We start from the raw sequence: 21,117 nt of genomic DNA, 5'->3' as shown, positions 1-21,117 counted from the left end.
ACCGCAGTATGACAGCTCACAAGGAACCGAATCCGGCCTACGACGAAGCATCAACGACAAGAAACAAGAGAGTGAGGCAGCCATCGCCTCTGTCGAGATCGAGGCGCTTCAAGTCTGGCGCAACTCAAAGCCGAGCCGTGGACGAACCCACTCGAGACGAGCGACTAGCGGACGCCGACTGGGCGAAACTCGTGATCGAGGAGAGGGACAACCAGCGCAGACTTCGTCGCGAGCGCCATCGCAGGTACCGGCAGAAACAGACCGAATTGATGGAGCACCTCGAGCGCCACAACCCGGGGTTCCAACTGGAGGTGAGCAAGCTCGAGGAACGGCTTCGCACGTTGTTGGCCGCTGTCCGACCGAAAGAGACGCTGTGGACGGTGGCGTCCGAGTATTTCCGAGTGTTCCGCTACGGTGCGGTCTATTCTGCAACAAGAGAGGTTCAGCTGGAGTTCGTTCGCTCTGGTATGTCGCCTGATGTGTTGAGTAACTCGGGGTATGGAGCGGAAGCTCTGGTAGCGAGTTGGGCGCATTTCTCGGGCGGCTTTGAGGACGTCGAGGTGGAGCTTCAAGGCCTCAAGAAGGACACGGACAACTCGGTGGTAGGCACCGCAACCACCAGCTTCACCATCACGGAACGAACAATCGACGCGTTGTTCCCTTGTCTGAACGAAGAACGATCACAGGTTGCCGACAGAATTTTGAACCAGCGAGTCTCGATGGACACCTCGGTGCGCTTCGTGTGGGATGCTGTGGTCAGCCGCGTGACGAGCGTCGTTAGTCGATCCGACCTATTGACGCCGATGCTGGGCCTGGTTGGAGATGTTGCGAGTGTTGCACGAATGTTCAAAGACTCGCGGGTTTACGTCTAAAGAGTAACTTAGGGACGCAATGCACGGATCCATTGGTTTTTGTGAGTACTCACATCTAGGGCATCCTCGAAATGCTTCAGCGTGACCGGATAGCCGACTCAAACTTCCAGTTCCTGAAAGTCTTCTCCAGAAAGGTGGCGTCATTGAGCAGCTTCTTGATTGTGCTTGAACTCATCTTTTCCGTGAGTCTCCTCTCTTCGATGCCACCGCCAGCCGCCACGTCGTTGGTCTCAGTGGCTCGCAGAAGCCGATTGTTCAGGCCGTCCACTGCGTCTCCATCAGCCTCGATGTGGCCCGGGACGATCACCTTGCGGTCCGACGCGGTTGACGCCAAGGCAACGTCGCAGCAGCAAGTGAGGCCACAACAACGAGGACGGCGTAGATTAGACGCATTGCTGCTTGTAGGTTGGAGTGAGAACGAGAAGGACTGGCTACAGCTTGGAACTTGCGCGCGCTTGGGAAGAAAATTGCAAGTGAGAAAGTAGACACAATCGAACAGTGGTACAGTAGGGCTCATTCGGAAAGCCGGTAGGCTTGTCATCAAGTGTCTTCATATACAAACTGGGAAGGCACAATTACAACCTACAGTGACATATATACATGCAATAACACAGTATTACGAATTACTCGTACTTACTATGAAAAGCCAGTTGATATCGCGCAGATCCGGATAGTTGTTGTCTTCTAGAGCGAAAGTTTATTAAGGAGAGAAAGTTAAAACCTCGAAAGCAAGTCAGCCCTAGCTACATGCATGTACACAACACTAGCTCTCTCCTAGTGCACGAAGCCACAGCCATTCACCTCAGTGTGCCCCGTAATCTTGCTGCCTGCATCATCAGCCCCGTAATCCAGCATCTTCATAATCGTGCCCCGTAAGCAAAGTGCCTCCACTGTCGCAATCTTCCTGCTCACGTGCGAGCCGGAAGATGAGAGTTGGTAGCACTTAGGCAAAGGAAGCTGTTTGTTGAGGCTCTTGATACACGAAATCTGCATTTGTAGAGTTACGGTACTTGTAGAGCTGTCGAGGTGCCCGAGATCCCCTCCCGAGGTCACCGGTGTGGTTTGCCCACGTCTGCTTGGCCGGAGCAGAAGTCGACTTTATTCCTTCTTTTCAGATTCCGGAATGCCCAGCGGTCATTCCTCCTAACTATCTTCTGCTAGCCTATCTTAACATGCACCCACTACGCTCAACGGCTACACTGGTACTTTAGTAAATTCCGGCAGGGTTCCTCTGAACAGTGACAGGCTCATCAATATGCTCACGAGCTCCTGCAGAAGCTCGTGACATCCACAATCAAAGCCGGTCGAGCTGATAACACTTGCAACTGCAACAGTTGAATATGGAGACGAAATGATGACGAGTTTCCCCCCAGGCTTTCCTCTGTGTGCGCCCTACTATTGGATACGTTGAACTGTTAGCATGTGTCTACTTTATTCACGTGATTCATTCTCACTTTCAATTTTCTGTCCAAGCACGCACGTTTCAAGACCAGCCTCGTTCTAACTCAAACTGCGAGCAGCAATGCGTCTACTCTGCGTCGTCTTCGTTGCCGTGGCCTCAGTGGCTGCAAGCTAAGACGTTGCCTCGGTTTCAAATGCGTTGGGAGTCCCAACTTGGGACATCAGGGGGCCGTTGTGGGCCGCATCGAGGCCGTTGGAGACGTCGTGAACAGAACGGCTTCTGAGTACCGCCGAGACCAGCAACGTGGACAGCGATGGTGGCATGGAGAAGAGAGGGGGGTTCACGGAAAAGATGGCTACGAGTACAGTAAAGGAGCTGCTGAAGGATGCCACCGTTCGGGGGAAACTATAAACTAGAAGAATTCGCCAATTAGTAGTACGCTGCATTCGCGAACTCGTTGAGAATTCGCACCAACCAATACAAGTGGGTCAGGGACCTGCTGAACCTCAACAAGAAGGACCAAGTGAAGTTGTTCAAGCTCTACTGTACGGTACCGCGACTTGAAACCTTTTAAGGTTTCAAGCTTAAAATCACACGAACCTGTGAAAAGGCAAGCGGGGTTTTGACAAAGCTTTGGCGAATATTGCTAGTAACTTTAACTACTCAGATACTACGTAGTAGTACTTCGTAGGAAGAAGTACATCGAAGTACTGTGGCCAGCATAATGGCGGAGCGCTGCAGTGCATCGGTAGATCGTCTTCGTGTGCTTATAAGTATAACGAAAACTATAAGAGAGACTGCGCGTGAGTTTAGAGAGTTATTAGGGTTAGCTTTTTCTATGGTCTAAATTATTGTGGGAGGGATGACCCACTTTTCTGCTGAAGCTGAGCCTGAAGGCGCTGTATGTTGACCGGTACCCAGATAAACACATGAGCTAACGGGTCCATTGGCCGCACCTTGCCTGCCACCTACTCAAACAACCTTGTGGGGTTTGCTTGGCGTCGAAACCTTGTGCATGCAGCAACCAAGCTCGCAGTTAGCGCTGTTCACACTGTCATGCTACATCGTTGTTACGTCGCTACAATTGACGTCGCTTATCCTGTTTGCATATGTACGATTTGATGCACCGGGACTATCTTGATTATTGCATTAGTTAACAGTCGCAAAAAGTCTGTCTTAGCGGATGATGCTCAGTCTTGCAAAAGTTCTACTTTAAACCAAGTTCAGGTAAATTTTCTATAGATTTGTGTATTATCTAAAATAGTGGATGTAGGGCACACTACAAGAGTCTATTCGAATAAATATCTGTCTCGGAACAAATCACAGCTCCGCCTCATGCCGTAGGCTTGTAAGGATTGTGAAAACACATCCAGCCTCCTAAACATATATAATTGAAAGGATTTGTCCATCAGTTGTGTGACCATTTATTGTGTAAAACAGCTGCCTACTAAGATGGGGCTAGGTTATCGGAGCAGATTAGCAGGGAATTAGGACCAAGAATTGCTAGTCCGATGGAAGCACTTGCGCAGATCCTACAAACAGCCGAAAGCCCGAATGTCGCCCATTTTCACGGCATCCGGGGTTTGAGGTCTTACGAAGGACTCCTACCAAGTCTTGTGGCAGGACTTTCATACGAGCTGACTCTAATACGGTGTATGTCAAACGCAGAATAAACCTATGAAAACACGATGCAGTCGATACGTTAAACACTCCAGTCGTCGCCATTCGCCTTCGCGGGTTCCGGCATTGCATGCTTCCCCAAACAAAGATTGCTTGACTTGGACTCCAACCGGAGTCCATTGAACGCAGAGACTCCAGGAGACCACTCATCGAACTCGTCCGAGATTTGCATCTCAGATTTAGAGACCACCAACCTCAGATTAACTGACCTCCAAAGTCCTACGTAGGACTCGGCAAAATGACCGAAAGGCACAATACTTCTTCTGGAGGTCGACAGCATGCGCGACGCTATCAAACCCCAGGTTTTTCATGATAACGAATTCAACACAAACGACTAGAACATGCCGACTGGGCCCAAGGCTTGAATAATTTCGAGTGACCGCACTAACATTTAGCGAACTATTGTATTATAGGATGCGTATCACTAAGTTCAGCCGGAGATTTTGCGAAATAGTTCATATTTATTCCGTTTTTCTGGCATGTGCTGATGCACGTCAGTTGCACTGAAGGTGACTGAGTTAGAGTCGAAAATGTCACTGTTTAGAATAATTATGTCGAAATATTGCCATAACTCAAGTGTTCACAACAGCCAGAATTGTCCAGGAAATAGCACTGATATCAAAGTTCCACAGTAATAACTCGCGAATACTTCACGTTTTCAGCCAGTGGTCTATTGGGGAGGGCCAGATCGAAATCTTTGTCATGTCGGAATACGGACATGAAAATAATCTTCCAGTTACTTAAGTATTAGTCATTTAGTCTTCCAACGGTTTTCATGCATTTGCCCTCCACTGGAAGTCGGGAGAGATCAGGGCCCTCTCAAACACTTTCGAGACATCATCCCAGCCCCCTAACAGACGCAGCATCGGCGCTAGCATGTTGGACTGAGCCACTAAGCAACACACGCGACCGAAAGCGGGATCCCACTCGAAGCGCATCGAGCCGCGCATCACAAGGCGCTGGTCGAGCAACTTCGCTCTGAGTGCGCTGTCGCTGGGCAGATGGGGGAATACGTTGCGAAGGGTGCGGTCGGTGATAGTGACACTGGTTATCGTGGCGGCCTCGAGCGACCCGTCGACCCCCTTCTGCAAGCCTTCGAGCTCGAACTCGACGGCTTGGAACCACAATGACAGACACTTCCAGCTCTTGGCCATCGCCTCCGGGCCGCGCCCAGCGTTGAACACGACATCCGCCGTCATACAGTTTCTCAGGAAGTCCTGCTGCATCGATGGCTGCGTCGAAGTCGATGACGCCGCCGCGGTTTGGAACCCGTAGCGGAAGAGGCGGAAGTACTCGGCCGCCACGCTCCAGACGTTCTCTTTAGCGGGGACGGCGGCCGCAAAGCTGCGACGACGTTGCTCGAGCGTGTCGATCTCTTCTTGGAGCTGCTTGTTCTCCGCGTCGAGGGTGTTGGCATACTCCGCTTTCTTCTTCCGGTAGCGGATCTGCCGCAGTCGGCGCAGCTCTCGCAGTCGGTCCTGCTCCGAGATGACGTCCTTAATCACATCTTCGTGCTGCTTGTAGTGTCTGCGCTTCAGCTGCGTCTCCGCAGGCATCGTGGGTTCGTCCCTCACCCTCTTTCTATCCATTGGTGAGATTAGCCCAGACGTTGACGGTAGAATGGTTTGAGGAGTGTAGCTCGACTGCATTGGGTTAGCATTAGCGTTAGCGTTTGTGTTTGCGTTTAGGTCGGCGACGGAGTAACGTTCGGCTTGACGTGCGCGTGACACGACTCCAATGACATCGTCACTCAGTCGCTGGCTGTTGTGCGGCCGGAGTACGCAGCTATTCATGTCGGTCAGTGTGAAGGTCACGCTGAGTCACTTGGACTAAGTCGATGGCGTTGTAAAGTGAGAGAAGAGGTGCTCCTCTAACCTCAAGTGCCGCACGACGCGCACGGCCCCACGGACGCAATCAACGCGATAGACGACGCCAGCTGCTGCACTGCAAGCAATGATGACGAGGCGAATCGGGCTTCGTAATGCTTGCATAGAACGCGAGCTCGCACCGAATGCAGCCGCCGAGCCGTGCCCATCCGAGTCCTTAGCATGCTCATCAGCCACGCGACAGGAGAGCTGGAGCTTTGAGGATGGTCTAGTCTAGGGCACACCTTCTACGAGCGCCGGGCTCCTGGGCTCTTGGGTGAACCCAAAAAGTCGCGAGCTCGGGCTCCTGGGCTCTTGAGTTCAATAGGTTAAGTGAAAGGAGCCCTCCAGAACTGTGAGCCCTCGTTAAGGGCTCCCCCCTTACCTGTGTTAAATATCTCGCTGATGATTGGCCGTCATTGAAGTATCTCCAGGTTCTAACCTGAAAAGGCATAGGAAAGAGGGCTTCTCCTTGAGGGGAAGGAAGGACGATCGGCGACGCTGGGGTGGCCTCGGAGCGGCTGTACACATATGAGCGGCGCGAGATCTTTTAGTGTGGCGATCTTTGAGCTCGATCTTCTAGCGTGGCGCATCGATCACGCGAAGTTGCTCGCCTTAAGTCTAGGTAAAATTGGCCAATCAGATATTACTATGAAGAGCCCGTCATAGGTATAAAGCTAAATTTGGGGAGCCCTGGAGGGGAGCCAATGGGGAGCCCGTCATAGGTATAAAGCTAAATTTGGGGAGCCCTGGAGGGGAGCCAATGGGGAGCCCGAACCAGGGCTCCTTGATCTCGTACTTACCATGAGGGAGCCCATTTTGTGCGACTTTTGGCTCTCGTTTTAGGGGGAGCCCACTTTTGAAGTAGACGGGCTCGGTCTCGTAGAAGGTGTGCTGTACAGTGTACTCGGAACGCTGCAATTCCGCCAAATAGTCTTCGCGCTCCCAATCGCTTGGGAAACCCCTCAAGTCATCTGCTGGGGAAAACGTCAAAAGGCGTATGCGTTGGGAAAACGTTTGTTAATAGGTGTAGTGGTCGTGGGCGTCACGTCGCGTCATGTCTCATCATACACGTACTGGCACACGTTTTGGTTGCCGCGGTATTTCGGCCGAGGTCGGGTCATACAGACCCAGGATCGAGCTTCCAAGCACAGTAGTTTATTAACGACACGCTCGTAGCGAACACGGTCAACTGTACTCGACAACTTCGCTATTGTAGCTACGATGAACTACCAACGCAAACCGCAAGCGTATATAGCATGGCTATACTAGGTAGGTTTTGCATCTAAATTTCGGAGGTGAAGGAGCTCTAGTGAGAGCCCCCAACCGGGGGAGAGTGGTGGTATTGTAGAACTGTGGCAACGCTGAGGCCTGGCTACAATGGATAACGACGTTCATTGTAGTCCCTCAGCCGTACAATTCGCTATCAAAGTCATGGACACCACGAACCGGGCTAGTTGCATCAGGTAGAAGCCTTCCCCCCTAACCCCGGGTTTTATGGATTTGGATCTAAGCACACGCCAGTCACCGCATTCGTTGCTGATGCAGCTTTATCATGCACCTTAGTGCGCTTGGAACCACATACACATACTGTCATACCGACAACCTAGCATACACCTAATGACACGAGTTAACCGCTTTTGACAAAACGTTTCAAATTCATACATCTTTTGACGTTTTCCCCATCTGCTGCGCCGCCTTCCGGATGGGTCGACGTTCGTGTCCCAGCACCATCCACTCGTCTGCAATCACTGCGCACGCTCGCTCCTCATTCCGCGAATAGCAGCACCCGCAGGACAAGTCAAGCCACACACTCACTCATTTGCGTGAGACCGACGCGAACCATGCAAAGGAACTCGTGCGTCCTCCGCCCGCCCGCGACCCGCGTCCTGCGGGACAACGTCATCGGCGGCGTGGTGCAGCGCACCGAGCGCAACAACGCCGCGTACGCGACGACGACCGCGGCCTGGGATAGACGCTGCGTGTCGCCCGAGGGCACCACCGCAGCGGCAGTAGACGGCCAGTTCTCCCCGACCGATAGGAAGAGGAAGCGCCAGGAGCCCACGTCGCTTCCCGCGTCCAACAAGCTCATGCTGCTTGCTGTCTCCAGCAGCGGAGCCGCCCTGTACTCAAAGCCGGAGCCTCAGTTCAAGGGGGGCGAGCAGCAGAAGGCGGCCATGATCGAGTGGGCCAATTCCCAGAGGGATCACCAGCGCGAGATCCGTCGGCTCCGACAGATCCGGTACAGGAAGAAGAAGGACGACTACGCCAACACCCTTGAGGAGGAGACGCGCCAGCTCCAGCAGCAGATCGAGAAGCTCGAACAACGCCGTCGTTCCATCGCCGAGGCGGTGCCCACAGAGAAGACGCTCTGGAACGTGGTGGTCGAGTACTTCCGACTATTCCGCTACGGGCTCCGCGAGCCGATGCCGGCTCGACAGACTCAGGAGATCCAACCATGTGCTCAACTGGATTTCCTGCGCGCCACCATGGCCCCCGACGTGCTCTTCAACGCGGGGCGAGGCGTCGAGTCCATCATGAGGAACTGGAAGTACTTTACGCTGTGGTTCCTCGACGTAGAGATCGAACTCAACGGCTTGAAGAAGGGAGGCCCGGACTCACTCATCGCCTCTATCACCACGAGCTTCACTATTACGGAGCGCTCGCTTATGACGGTATTTCCGCACCTTTGCACGCCCGAAGCTCGCAGTCAAAGAGGACGAGACGGACTCCCGCTGGCCAAGAAGCTCCTGGGGCAGCGCATTACCATGCGCGGCTTGACGCGCTTCGACTGGGACGCCGGTTACGGTCGGGTTACCAGTGTCATTAGCGAGTCGGACATGCTGACGCCCACGCTCCGCATCCTCGGCAGCTTGGAGGACGTCTCCCGCGTGTTCGAGAAGTCTCTGATCTCTCTCACCCCGTACCGAGGACAAATGCGCGCGAGCAAGTGAAGGAGGTGATAGGTTGTAGCATCTATAGTAATGGTACAGCACTTTAAGTACATTGTATTTATTGCATTAGCGATATCCTGGCTCCACTGTACAGGTTGTGAAAGACTTGACTATGATAAGCTGTATCATACAGGTTAGGTGCTTCGATAAGCTGTCCAATACGTGGTACAGTACATGTACACACATGTAGTTGTAGCGCATGAGCACAAGCGTCGACAAGGTTCGACAGCAACTTGCACCTGGCAGTGTATCTATCCGCCTTTCATTGTTGCAGTCTCTCTCTCTCTTCCAAGGAGCGCGCACACAGAGCAAAGTTTTACGCTGTACATGAATCTTACTGCTCCATGGTGTGAACCACACCTTCTACGGGCCCTGGGGAGAGCCGGGCTCCTGGGCTCTTGGGTGAACCCAAAAAGTCGCGAGCTCGGGCTCCTGGGCTCTTGAGTTCAATAGGTTAAGTGAAAGGAGCCCTCCAGAACTGTGAGCCCTCGTTAAGGGCTCCCCCCTTACCTGTGTTAAATATCTCGCTGATGATTGGCCGTCATTGAAGTATCTCCAGGTTCTAACCTGAAAAGGCATAGGAAAGAGGGCTTCTCCTTGAGGGGAAGGAAGGACGATCGGCGACGCTGGGGTGGCCTCGGAGCGGCTGTACACATATGAGCGGCGCGAGATCTTTTAGTGTGGCGATCTTTGAGCTCGATCTTCTAGCGTGGCGCATCGATCACGCGAAGTTGCTCGCCTTAAGTCTAGGTAAAATTGGCCAATCAGATATTGCTATGAAGAGCCCGTCATAGGTATAAAGCTAAATTTGGGGAGGAGCCAATGGGGAGCCCGAACCAGGGCTCCTTGATCTCGTACTTACCATGAGGGAGCCCATTTTGTGTGACTTTTGGCTCTCGTTTTAGGGGGAGCCCACTTTTGAAGTAGACGGGCTCGGGCTCGTAGATTCTACGGTATTAGAAGGTGTGGTGTGAACTAACTCTGCAACCTGGGCAACTACGTATCGTAGTGTCGTGAGTAAAACAGCAGGATCCATTCTAAGCTTTGCCGTTGCCGCAGCGAGATTCATGACTCTCAGATTTGAAGCCCCCAGTTTACTCGATGCCATCGAGTCGATGGAGCCACCAACGCAATCCTGCCCATTATTGCCGCTTTGAGTGATCTGGTGGCACAGGCGGCATCCAAGTTGGCAACGACTATCCGATGGTGCAACCATCACCTCCAGATACAAAGATTACCTTTGATTATACTGTACATGTATTGTGCTTTGCAATGATTTTGGCAATATGAGGCGAGATTTGCTGTATTTATATCGACCACCTGCTAGATTTACGATAAATCGAGGTGCATAAATGGGTGGAGGCCTAGAATTACGCTAAAAGCGCCACAATTGCACTTTTGAAAGTGCAATTGTGGCTGTGCAGCTGCAATTCTGTCAGTGGGTCGCTCCTGAAACGTCAAAGTACTAAAACACTATTTCAGCAAAGCCAGGGCTTCGTGTTTTTGGTTCAAATGAACCTTTACACCAACAACCATCCGCCAGAGAATCATAACCAAATAGCCATTTTTACGCCGATCTCTACGTATAGGTTCCTTCTACAGTAGAGTGCTTATACCGCCGCGTTAGCATTATTCATCCTCAATATATATGTCAAGAAACACACAGCAGCAGAATATACGTGAAATGTTAATTTGTAGCGCTGTGTGGAATTTGAGGCTGCTTGGACCAAATGCACTTGTGGCTTCGCACTTTCCAACGGGTGCTAACTTTGACTCCACGCAGCACGTAAGCCTGCACCTGGACAAACTTTTGGTACTGCCTACTTCATAGAGGTATGTTAGAGCTATCGAACGCACTAGCTTGCATCGGCGGAGTGTAAGTAGGCACTTAGCCGGACCCCCGCCTCCTCAGGGACTCCTTCGGGGTGCCCATTTCCAAGGCCATCAGGCCTGGAGGTCATCCCTCCTACACTTTAATGGTAGTTAAGGGCGCCCTAGCAATCTGTGCACAGTCTGTGTACAGAAGCAAATCTTTACACAGATCAGAATAATAAGGGATTTGTAGTGACGGATAGAAGCGGGACGGGTGTCATGGGCTCATCTGTTCGCGTTGTGAGCTGTTGTGAGGACACGTTGCCATAGCAAGCAAACCTGCACGGAGTGCTTGTAAAGCAGGTCTGCGCGATTTTGCGGAGGTGGGTCCTCCACCAGGCATTCCAGCGGATGGACCCGTTGCCGCAACTCGGTGCTAGTTTTCAAGTTGCGGGGGTCTGCTCCAGTACACTGCAGCACCCCCTCTTTTTGGCTTATTGGCGCCGTAGAGCTTAAAGGCGCTTTAGGAAGATGTTGTGCGGTTGCATTAAAGGTGCTGTAACGCGAGTCGTTGAATATAGACCCTTTGGACGAATCTGAGTACATTGTAATTGCCTTGATACGTACAGGCAAGCGGGCAGTACTGTCTAGACTATAGTACAGCACCAGTGCAGTACAGTACGAGCTCATGTTGCAGATGCGATGCAGCCACGAGGGCCCTTTTCGACTAAGGGTAGACGACATCCTTCTTCTCACGGGGCTACAGTACATAAAGTACCTGTTCATCACAGGTTGTGTGCAACGATGTCGACACTGTACTGACAAGTTGGCAATAGCCCCCCTGTGTCACAATGAGCGGGTGTTGTCAGTGACAACACCGGGCTATCCACGCCTGGGACTTGCGCTCGTGAACATGAACGCAGCAACAGTGCAGACTCTGCACTTTTCGGCAGCCCCTACAGCTGGACTGGGAGCTGTTGCGGCATCTCACCTCGAGGATTTGCCCCCGAAGTTACAGACAAGCCTCAGCGCAATCGGTGACGCGTTATCGGGTCGTGGAGCCAGCTGATAAGAAGACTTCACGTCACAGAACACACCCACAAATCCTGCCGCCAACAAGCCATCACCTTCACTGACGGCTTCATCCACGGACGGACAAACTACTTGTAGACCAACGATGCACTATTCTCCAACAAGCAGCTCTTCCCCGTCAGCGCCCCCACCGCGCGCGCGCTCGACAGTGACTATGGAAGGCTGTGTCCTCCGCCCACCCAACAGCCAGCTCTTCAGCGACAATGTCATCGGCGGAGTTGTCGAGCGCTCCACCGCCGCCTCGAGATACCGCAGCTCTCATGTATGTGAAGAATACCATCCACACGAAGGCCACGGCGCGTTCCGAACACGTCACCAAGAAGGAGAGACGGGAACACCTTCAACGAACTTACCCGTGAGACAGTGGAGGACGCAGCAAGGGGACACAATGTTATCGACTGGTGAGCCAAAACTGCAGCTACCGAAAGGTCTCCCTACTCCGCACACAGTCTTACGGGACGACAGCGGAGCCCAGCATAACAACCGAGCAGCAGAGCCCACGACGCGTCAAGACCAACTCGTGGCCATGGCGGAGCTGGCGACCGCAGAGAAGCTGCGGCTGCGCGAACTCCGGCGCGAGAGGCAGATCCGGTACCGCAAGAAGAAGGAGAACTACATGCACAGTCTGGAGGACGAGACGCGGCAGCTCCGAGACGAGATCGAGCAGCTCGAGCAGCGCCGACGCTCGGTGTCCGCAGCCGTCCCCGCCATAGAGAGCGCGTGGCGTGTGGCCGCAGAGTACTTCCGACTCTTCCGTTACGGCGTCAGTGAGGCCTCAGTATCAGTATCATCGTCGTCTTCGGAGGCGCAGCCCAGCGCTCAGTTGAACTTCTTAAGAGCGTCGATGACGGCGGACGTGGCGTTCAACGGTGAGCGAGGTGCTGAGGTCATGCTGAGGACTTGGAGCTGCGTCTCGCGATGGTTCGCAGGGGTTGAGATGGATCTGGAGCGTTTGGAGAAGGACGCAACGGGGTCTCTGGTGGCCACCACGACCTTCACCGTCACTATCACGGAACAAACGCTGAGCATCGTGTTTCCTCATCTGAGCACTGGCGTTGGACAGGTTGGTAGTGCAGCGTCGTTCTTGTCGGAGCGACTTGAGGGCCAGACGATCACGATGCGCGGCTCCACTCGGTTCGAGTGGGACGGCGCGTACTGCTGCGTTACGAGCGTGATGAGTCAGTCGGATATGCTGACGCCGATGCTGCGTCTGGTTGGGAGTCTGGAGGATGTATCGCGGGTGTTTGAAGGAGCGCGCATTACCCCGGACTTTCGGTTGAAGTCGGCAATGTGAGGGGGTTCGGAGCTTGATCGTGATGCACTACACTCGTTGGTAACTCCACTCTAATTTACGTCTCTTTATCGATTCTAATTCAATGGGATATCTCTCTCATCGCTTTCGCGCTTACGGTAGTCGTTACACTCTAACAGTTGGTGTTGCGTGCTTCTAACAGTAAGTTACTGTCACCTACAGTTAGGACACAGTCTGCCTCTCTAGGCTAGAGAGGTAGACGAATGGCGTTACAGCAACCATATGACGACAACACGACAGAAATTAAAGCAACCACAAGGCCTAAAGCAATAATTAGAGCCGAGAAGGGATTAGGGTTATGCCAGAATTATCACGGCAGAATAAGTGAAAGGCACAATAAATAATAGTGCTAATCAATCGATTTACGAGCAAAATAGGCACATTAAGCGGTTTTCACATATTAGGTATTGTGAATTCCGGCCAAATTTGGAATCGACTCCCACCAAAAAACGCCTATGAAACGCCGAAATACCTTATCATTCCGTATAAGTACGGATTCAGCACCTAGCATAGTACCGGGGGCGGTTGATTGAACCAATCGACCACTCCAATTTTGAGTAGAACCCACAATATAAGTAGCAATTCACAGGGTGCTCTAGATGTGGCAATGTGTGCAGAAAAAACACGTAGTGCCTCATTCAAGGTTCTGATGGGTGCCTCAAAACTCTAGATGGATACATTTGGACTTGAAGCAGTTTTCGATAGAAAAAAGCGTAGTCAAATTTCGAGAAGTAATGCGTCTCAAAACTCCGGATTGTGGCAAATAGGCATAAGTGTCTCAACTAGAGCACCCTGGCAATTCAGCAAGAACGATTCCACAAGTGGCGGCAGGCACGGTTGGAACGACCGAACCTTTTGTTCAAGATCTGGTTTGGGCTTTGCTTTGCTGCAACTTGCACGGAATCCGTACCAAGGAGCAGCTGTACCTGCTCTGCCTGCCTTACTCATGATTCGTTTGAATTATGTATGCTTGTTCCAGTACAGAGTAACCCACGGGTTACACGTACATGTACATACATGCACTGCAAAAGGAAAGTGCACATGCACCCGCGTTCTTTACTCGCCAAAGGGCAAACAACAGTGCATATAGCGAGCCACTTCCCGGTACGCTGCCATCCGCAGTTTTTCAGCGCGCTAATGACTCGAGTTACAAGACGTGCTACATACGAGCGAGATATAGGAACGCCACCAGAGTTCCTATATATGTGGGCTTGTTCATAGACTATCGGAGCTAGTGGTGTTCAAGCAAGCCTTGGGTGATCGTGTTTGGAAGAATAAAGATGGTTATACTAAAGCGTCTGATACATGAAGCTCAATCCAATTGCGAATTACATGTGGAAGAGATCCAGTGATCCCTCTCCCAGGGATCCCAGGACAACAGACTGGCCATACCTACTTCAAATGGGCATACACTATACAGACTAGAGCGTGAGAACGAGACGCCTGATATATCCGGATTTAAAAGGAAATCATATGTGGCAGACACCACTTTATGTATTTTACATTGAATCTAATACCTGATCTCATCGGTAAAAACGGGTATTAGTTGTTACCCGTCTCGTTCTCACGCTCTAGTCTGTATATCACTGTAGAGAGGTATCAACTCTTGGTTATCAATAGCGAATTCGTTAAAACTAGAACAACCGAGTCCAAAGATAAACACACGATTTTCCTGTTGTGGCTTTAAACCCCAACTCAGTATTTTAATACTGTACCTAGTATTATCTACGTATATATAATATTATTAAAATAGGTTGTATTTCCCGAAACACTTTCAAGTCTACGCATTGTGTATACCATTTCGTTTAGCAGCGTAGAATCGCCACTATCTGCGGTCCGTCTTGAACTTGTCGCTCTTCCTTACAGTAGCAGCAAATGCAGAAGCACGCCGCCAACTTCGACAGGCTCTTACAACGAACACGCTTCAGTGCCATTTATTGTCATCAATGATGGCTGCGTTCTCGCAAAAGCAAGGAAATGATGTAAACAAAGTACATGTATGAGTTGTATGTATCACTACTAAGGGGAATTCCCGAAGGAGACCCTGATCCCCTTCGACGCTGCGCCACTACTTTACGGGCTGACAAATCGGCGCCTCATCTCCCAGCTGTGGGGGGATGATGACTGTTGGGGCTGGATCCGTCAAATCGGTAATCGTGACACAGCGGCAGCCTACAAGCACCGAGTCTCCTGAATTCCTCATTCCTGCATTCCTTCCATCAAGAGAGAGTCAATCAGCACGCGACGCTCGACACAATGAACGCCTCGGTCCTCCACCCTCCGAACGACTGGTGCCGGAGCGACGACGTGATCGGGAACGTGGTGCAGCGCACGAGGGCGGCCCCCGATCTCTCCAGGTTCAGCATCGCCCCTTTGGGGCCGCGCCCAGCCGAGTCCAAGGGGTTCTACACTCCCGCGTGGAAGAAGCATCGCCTAGCGGAAGGCGTTCAGTCACAGAGGCCTGTGAATGACCCATTCAAAGGTACTACCCGTCACAGCAACTACCAGCTCCCGGTCGAGCCGGTCACGCGTCGCAAGTCTCCGTTCCGCGAACCGGTGGCTACCAACACGGCGGCAACAACTGTCCAAAACTCAAACAAGCAAAGCGTAAGCGTAAACGTCGCGAGTCTTATCGCGTTGGGGCAGGAAAGTCTTCGCGAAGCACGTCGTCAGAACCAGCGTCGATACCGCCAGAAGCAGCATGACCACATGGTTGCCCTCGAGCAGGAGACCAGTAAACTGCAGCTACAGATCAAGCAGCTCGGACAGCAGCGACGTATTGTTACCCCTGTCGTCCCAGGAGGAGACGCCTGCGTCTGGAGCGTAGCTGTCGAGTACTTCCGACTGTTCCAGCTCGGTCTCCGAGAGCAGCCCGCGTCGTCCGGTCCCGTCCACGCAAGAGATCTCTCTTCCGCTCAACTGTCGTTCTTACGCTCAAGACTGGCTCAAGATGCCATTCTTAATGAGGGACGAGGCGTCGATGTGGCGATCTACAGTTGGAGACGCGCTTCATTCTGGTTCCAAGACTTTCGCCTCGAGCTTGAAGACCTGCACAAAAGAGGCGCGGACTCTCTGGTCGCCATCACGAAAACCAGCTTCACCGTCACTGAACGCACGCTGCGCAACGTGTTCCCAGGTATCTGGAACGACCGCGAGAGTGAGACTGGCTCCGCGCTGGTAAGCAAACTATTGGGGTGCCGGATTGTTATGCGCGGATCCACCCACTTCGAGTGGGACCCAAATCGCAGCCTCTTGTCTAGTGTGATAGCGCAGTCAGACCTGCTGACACCGATGCTGCGTTTGCTGGGTAGTCTGGAGGATGCGGAACGAGTGTTTGCCCAGGCCATCATCTCTCCGGTCTTCCATTGGGCTGCACCGTCGTCAACAGTAGCTTGGTTTTAAGACAGATATATACAATTGGAATATATATCGTTAGCGTACGCGCTGCACTGTGCTGTGTGCATTTCTTTTGTGCATGGAATGTTTTATTTGCTTATTGTCGCCGCAAGTATTAGCAGTACCACACTACCCTAAGGCAGCAGAGTTACAAGAAACAGTTAGTAGCAATACAGGTTCCATTCTTATGAATCCTAATGTTGCTTCTGCACGCAGATTGCAAGTGAATTCGCATTGTGAGCTTCGTAACTGGCGCGTTGAAGCGCGTTTTATCCCAATGCTGCTTACACACCTGCTCGCTCTTTTCTGGTCTATTGGGATTTGCCGATGTCTATCACATTGTTCTGGCATTCAAGGGACGAGCCCAGGCATTTAATGGTACATACATGTACCAACGGCACTGCTGTATTGCATATATACAGCATTAATTCAGGCATTGGTTGTCGATACCGAGCGAAACTTCAAAGAATCGAGGTGGTGGATCCTATAAGACCCCTGAAGAACAATTTACAGAGATATAACGCACTCAAAAGACTAAGCTACCTAATATCCTCCACCATCCCTGCTAAACAAGGTGAATACAAACACGTTCAATAAAAAAACATATTCGAAATAAATGTAAGTATCGCGATTTGGCAGAACCAGTCATTTTTTATTTAACCTTGTTTTTTTACAGAATAATCCAGAACCAGACAATTTAGCGAAACACTTCGGGGGGGGCCGCCCCTCTCTCGCTTCGCTCGGGGAGCGCTGCTGCGCTGCCCCACCCATTTGTGTCTTACGCTAAATCCTCGTCTCGGCCAGGCGCGGTGTCTGGAAAAAAATATCGGGTTGCAGCGCTCGCGTTCGCTCGCTCGCGCAGACACGCCCCCGCCTAACCGGCGGCCGGTGAATGCAGTTAGTGAGCCTCGCGCTCGCATTCGCTCGCCCCCGTCCATAGTAATCTCAACACTAACACATTAAACGTACGAACTGTACACGGCGTGGCTTCGCTAAATCCACGCTGTCACTCGCTAAAAGCTACTCCTCCGTGGGTTCCGTACCCTGCTTCAAAACGGCATGATAACAATGTGTAGTGGAGATAAATGCGCGTGTGTAGTTCTCCCCGATGCCGAAAATTGCTGTCAAAGGAGAGGGACTGCGAAAGCGCTACACAGCCAGTATTTGGGAGTTCAATGTATCTACGGTACGCTGTGAATCCGCTTCCGGGAAGCTTTTGCAGATGTAGTAGTAGAAGAGATTATATTTGGACTACTATGATAGCCATTAAAATCCTAAAGAAGATTTCATCATCATCACTAATGGCGATTCTGCATGCTGCTAACCCGTACTTGTCCTGGTTGTTCAAGGATTAATAGAAAACTGTCGATACAGTCCTCCATCAACATGCCTTGTTCAACCGTTTGTGGACTCATCTTGTCCCTCCTTGCTATTGCCTTCAACTGACGAACTCCCGTCACCCGGAACTCGACGCAACTTTGCTCTACCGATGTTGGTTCTCCTTCAAAGATGAGCCTGTTGCGCTGCATCCATTGCGTTGTGCTGCGAACGGTAGCTGAAACCCTCCAAAGATGTTTCAATGTGTCTTCATGCTTGGCCGTGCAAGACCCCGCCGTGAGGGCCACTCTCCTCTTCAGTGAGTCCGGGATCGGGGGAGCTTGCCGTGCTGCACAGTACTCTCGGTACCCGAGGAAGCCAAAGGAAGCTTTTGCAGATCACTCACAAGAGAGTAAATTTGATTGCGTGGGCTCATCCATCCCGACGAAACAATGACCTTCCAACTTGGAATCCAAGACTTTCCGCTGCAAGGCAACATGACAAAAACCGCGCTTAGCAAAGCTTAAAGCTATTCATGTCTCGCCTAACACACCTGCTCTTGATGTTTGTAGTACGGACAAACATTGTACCGGTACATATGACTACAGCAGGGCTTCGCGTGGGCTGGGATAGCTCGTGTAAACTTGTCTAACCCGCATTGCAAGCGACTTCGGCGCGCCGCACCTGCGGCGCACCAGTTGCTCTCTGGACATGGATACTTACCCCATTGAAAGGATAGTGGGATCAAAGGTCATACGTGTAGCAGCAGGCTTGCGTTGTTTAGCCCTGTTTGAAGAATCGGCGTTTCGAGTGAAACGGAGCTTTCCACGTTTGGAGCCGCGCGGACAAGGCGCTGGCGCAAGGCGTCCGCAGCAAGGCGCTGGCACAGGGCGACGAACCCCCCCGGCAGCACAGGGGCGCGGCCAGCAGGCCCCCATTCCGCGTCCTCCGCCCGAGCGAGCAGAAGCGCAAGCAGCCCAGGAGTCCAACCCCCGCGATGTCGTCCTCTTCCTCGCCCCCGCCCCCGTCCGCGCCCGACACGCCATCCAATGCGCCACCACCGCTCTCGTCCAGCCCGGCACCCGCTGTCGGTACTACCGCCCCGGCTTCGCTCACGGCCCCACGCCACCGACGACGCATCGACGGCGGCGCCAGCTCTCCCCACCGCGGGCCAGCACCAGGATCGCCACCAAGCGACGCCCCCATGCGGACGCCCTTGACATCCGCCGTCAGAAGAAGCGGCTGATCCTACGGCAAGAAGGGAGCCCCCCTCCGGCAGCGGCGGCCATCCCGACACCGGTCACGGCAGCGGCGACGACGACGGTGGCGAGCTCCACGGACCCAGCGGCAGCAACGGCGGCAGGCCCAGCGGCGACAACGGCAGCCCCGGCTTCCTTGGCGGCGGCATCCTCGGCAGGACAGGCTGCAGCAGACCCGGCGACGGCGCCGCAACCAGCCACCTCATCGGACCCGTCGACTCCTGCTTCGCCCGGCAATTCGGCGGGCACGGCCACAGCTCCTCCCGCGGGCGCTCCAGCGACGCCACGTTCGACACGGCCCTCACCCCGAGCGCCAGCAATGTCGGATGGGCCGTCGGCAGCGGTGCCAGCGGCGCCATCAAGCAGCGCCCCGGCGGCCCCGAAGAAGTCGATGAGGAAGGTGAAGGCGAAGACAGCATCGACCCCCAAGCGGCTGGCGAAGAAGAAGCCCGCGGCAACGGCCGCGGTGTATGTGTCGGCGCCGCCGGCGGCAGCCGCCCACACAGCGCTTGCAAGTGCGACACCCGTGTCCATGACGCCACCTGCGCAGCCCGCGACCGAGCACCTGGCGGCGGCAGCTCCAGTGATCCTCTCGGTGGACTCGGACAGCGACTCCGACGCGGACCCCGGCCACCCAGTGATCCCGCGATCCATGTCCGCGTCGCTGCTCCCTGCTCCGTCAGCGGCGCCACCCTCGACGGACGACGCAAGAACTCCAGACCGCCTCCCACTACCGGCGGCGCCCACTGCCAGCGGCAGGTCGCGGTCCGTGCGGGACCCGGCCCTCGCACGGGAGCCCTTCGACTTGCCCACTTTCCTCGGCCGGTTCCATAAGGGGCCACAGGCAGCCCCAGCGGCGGCACCAGCGGCAAGCCCTCCGCCATCAGGGACAGCACACCAGGCCAACTTCGAGCCTCAGATAGCCCAGTTAACGCACGAGCCTCCACCATCAAACCCCGCCTTGGCTGAGGTGCTTTCCGAGCTGCTGGTTTTCCTGCGAGGCCAGCACCACCATGCGACCGGCGTCCACGCAGCCGCACCCGCGCGGGCAGCGCCGACCATGGCCCCGCCCGAGTACGCCGCGGACTCCTTGTCGTGGACACTGCCGAACGTGAGAGGGGCGCTCCCGCCGCCGGCGACGCGCAACCTTTGAGCCGCTCACTTCCAGCCGCCACCCCAGCGGGTCTGCGGGGATTTCATACACACGACCCGGCTGCACATCGGTTGATCCCGTACCTCACATCGCCGGAGGGAGCCCATGAACCCCCATGAGCTACGTACTGCGCGTGCGCCAAGAGTTCACATTCAACAGTGCCCCGGCCATCGCCATAGAGGCGTACAGCGCTAGGTTCTGCCGGCACGGACTATCGATCATGCACTGCAAGCGTGTCGACCGGACCGCGCGCCTGCGCGCCGGGTCAACCGACGCCAACTTCAACATGGACTTCAGTAGCAACATTTCCCCGCGCGCCGTCCCCAGCTGCACGTCGTACTTTGATCTCCTCAGCGCCGTGCAAGGTCTGACGTCGTTCGCGAACGCACACTGGCACGAGCCCATGGCCCGCGTCATGTACCGGGTCCGCGAGTTTGTGACAGCCAACATGGATGCGGACCCTGCACACTCCGCGGACCGTGTCGAGCGCACACTGGACGAAGTCGACCGGTTCCTGGGCGACGCCTTCGCCCCGCTGGCGTCCGACTCGCCGTACTGGTGGCGGGAATTTTCCACGACCGCCGCACAAATCGGGTTCAGCTCAGTCGCCTGGTCCTTGGCGCTGGCCGAACTGGCTCAAGCTCCCGCTCGACACGCTGCCCCCATGCACGCCCGCAACGCTCGACCGCCGTCGGCCCCGGCTCCTGCTCGCCCGCGCGCCATGTCGGAGCGACCGGCTGGCATCCCCGAGCATATTCGCCGATTGATCCCCCGCGACGCCGACGAGATCGAGCCCTGCTTGAAGTTCTTCGGCGGCGGCATGTGCGCCGGCGGATCACGCTCCACATGCACCGCCCCGGGCCGCACCCACGTGTGGCCGTCCGCGTTACCTGATGCTCTCACTGCCTTCATCACGCAGCGGTTCGGCGGCCGCAGGATCCCTCGCGCGCGCCGGTCATGAAGGTGCCGAGGCGCCGCCGGTTCACCGGCGCCCCGGAGTCAG

General features: G+C 54.0%; 8 protein-coding genes across 8 annotated transcripts; 5 read left to right on the top strand and 3 right to left on the bottom strand.

Annotated features, from left to right (window-relative positions):
- Positions 1 to 8: 8 nt before the first annotated feature.
- Positions 9 to 872, top strand: PHYSODRAFT_509745 (hypothetical protein; the record flags this gene model as incomplete). Its single annotated transcript, XM_009531793.1, has 1 exon — positions 9 to 872. The coding sequence occupies one exon, from the start codon at positions 9 to 11 to the stop codon at positions 870 to 872; it is 864 nt and encodes a 287-aa protein (XP_009530088.1).
- Positions 873 to 948: 76 nt separating this feature from the next.
- On the bottom strand, positions 949 to 1,733 carry PHYSODRAFT_334529 (hypothetical protein; the record flags this gene model as incomplete). Its single annotated transcript, XM_009531792.1, has 2 exons — positions 949 to 1,179; positions 1,674 to 1,733. The coding sequence occupies 2 exons, from the start codon at positions 1,731 to 1,733 to the stop codon at positions 949 to 951; spliced, it is 291 nt and encodes a 96-aa protein (XP_009530087.1).
- A 2,994-nt stretch (positions 1,734 to 4,727) lies between these two features.
- Positions 4,728 to 5,747, bottom strand: PHYSODRAFT_505664 (hypothetical protein; the record flags this gene model as incomplete). Its single annotated transcript, XM_009531791.1, has 1 exon — positions 4,728 to 5,747. The coding sequence occupies one exon, from the start codon at positions 5,745 to 5,747 to the stop codon at positions 4,728 to 4,730; it is 1,020 nt and encodes a 339-aa protein (XP_009530086.1).
- Positions 5,748 to 7,663: 1,916 nt separating this feature from the next.
- On the top strand, positions 7,664 to 8,773 carry PHYSODRAFT_351753 (hypothetical protein; the record flags this gene model as incomplete). Its single annotated transcript, XM_009531790.1, has 2 exons — positions 7,664 to 7,764; positions 7,861 to 8,773. The coding sequence occupies 2 exons, from the start codon at positions 7,664 to 7,666 to the stop codon at positions 8,771 to 8,773; spliced, it is 1,014 nt and encodes a 337-aa protein (XP_009530085.1).
- A 3,058-nt stretch (positions 8,774 to 11,831) lies between these two features.
- PHYSODRAFT_506493 (hypothetical protein) lies at positions 11,832 to 12,971 on the top strand (the record flags this gene model as incomplete). The annotated part of the gene is made up of 2 exons (XM_009531789.1): positions 11,832 to 12,032; positions 12,153 to 12,971. 2 exons carry the CDS (start codon positions 11,832 to 11,834, stop codon positions 12,969 to 12,971), a joined length of 1,020 nt encoding a protein of 339 aa, XP_009530084.1.
- A 2,274-nt stretch (positions 12,972 to 15,245) lies between these two features.
- PHYSODRAFT_249685 (hypothetical protein) lies at positions 15,246 to 16,391 on the top strand (the record flags this gene model as incomplete). Its single annotated transcript, XM_009531788.1, has 1 exon — positions 15,246 to 16,391. The coding sequence occupies one exon, from the start codon at positions 15,246 to 15,248 to the stop codon at positions 16,389 to 16,391; it is 1,146 nt and encodes a 381-aa protein (XP_009530083.1).
- Positions 16,392 to 17,683: 1,292 nt separating this feature from the next.
- PHYSODRAFT_509802 (hypothetical protein) lies at positions 17,684 to 18,049 on the bottom strand (the record flags this gene model as incomplete). The annotated part of the gene is made up of 1 exon (XM_009531787.1): positions 17,684 to 18,049. A coding segment is annotated over one exon (366 nt), but the record flags the coding sequence as incomplete, so codon positions are not given.
- A 2,180-nt stretch (positions 18,050 to 20,229) lies between these two features.
- Positions 20,230 to 21,075, top strand: PHYSODRAFT_334524 (hypothetical protein; the record flags this gene model as incomplete). The annotated part of the gene is made up of 1 exon (XM_009531786.1): positions 20,230 to 21,075. One exon carries the CDS (start codon positions 20,230 to 20,232, stop codon positions 21,073 to 21,075), a length of 846 nt encoding a protein of 281 aa, XP_009530081.1.
- Between the last annotated feature and the right edge of the window lie 42 nt (positions 21,076 to 21,117).

Source organism: Phytophthora sojae, assembly GCF_000149755.1.
Source record: "Phytophthora sojae unplaced genomic scaffold PHYSOscaffold_5, whole genome shotgun sequence".
In the NCBI taxonomy this organism is placed as follows: Eukaryota; Oomycota; class Peronosporomycetes; order Peronosporales; family Peronosporaceae; genus Phytophthora; species Phytophthora sojae.
The sequence above is the reverse complement of the archived record's forward strand: the minus strand, read 5'-3'. Positions and strand labels throughout refer to the sequence as shown.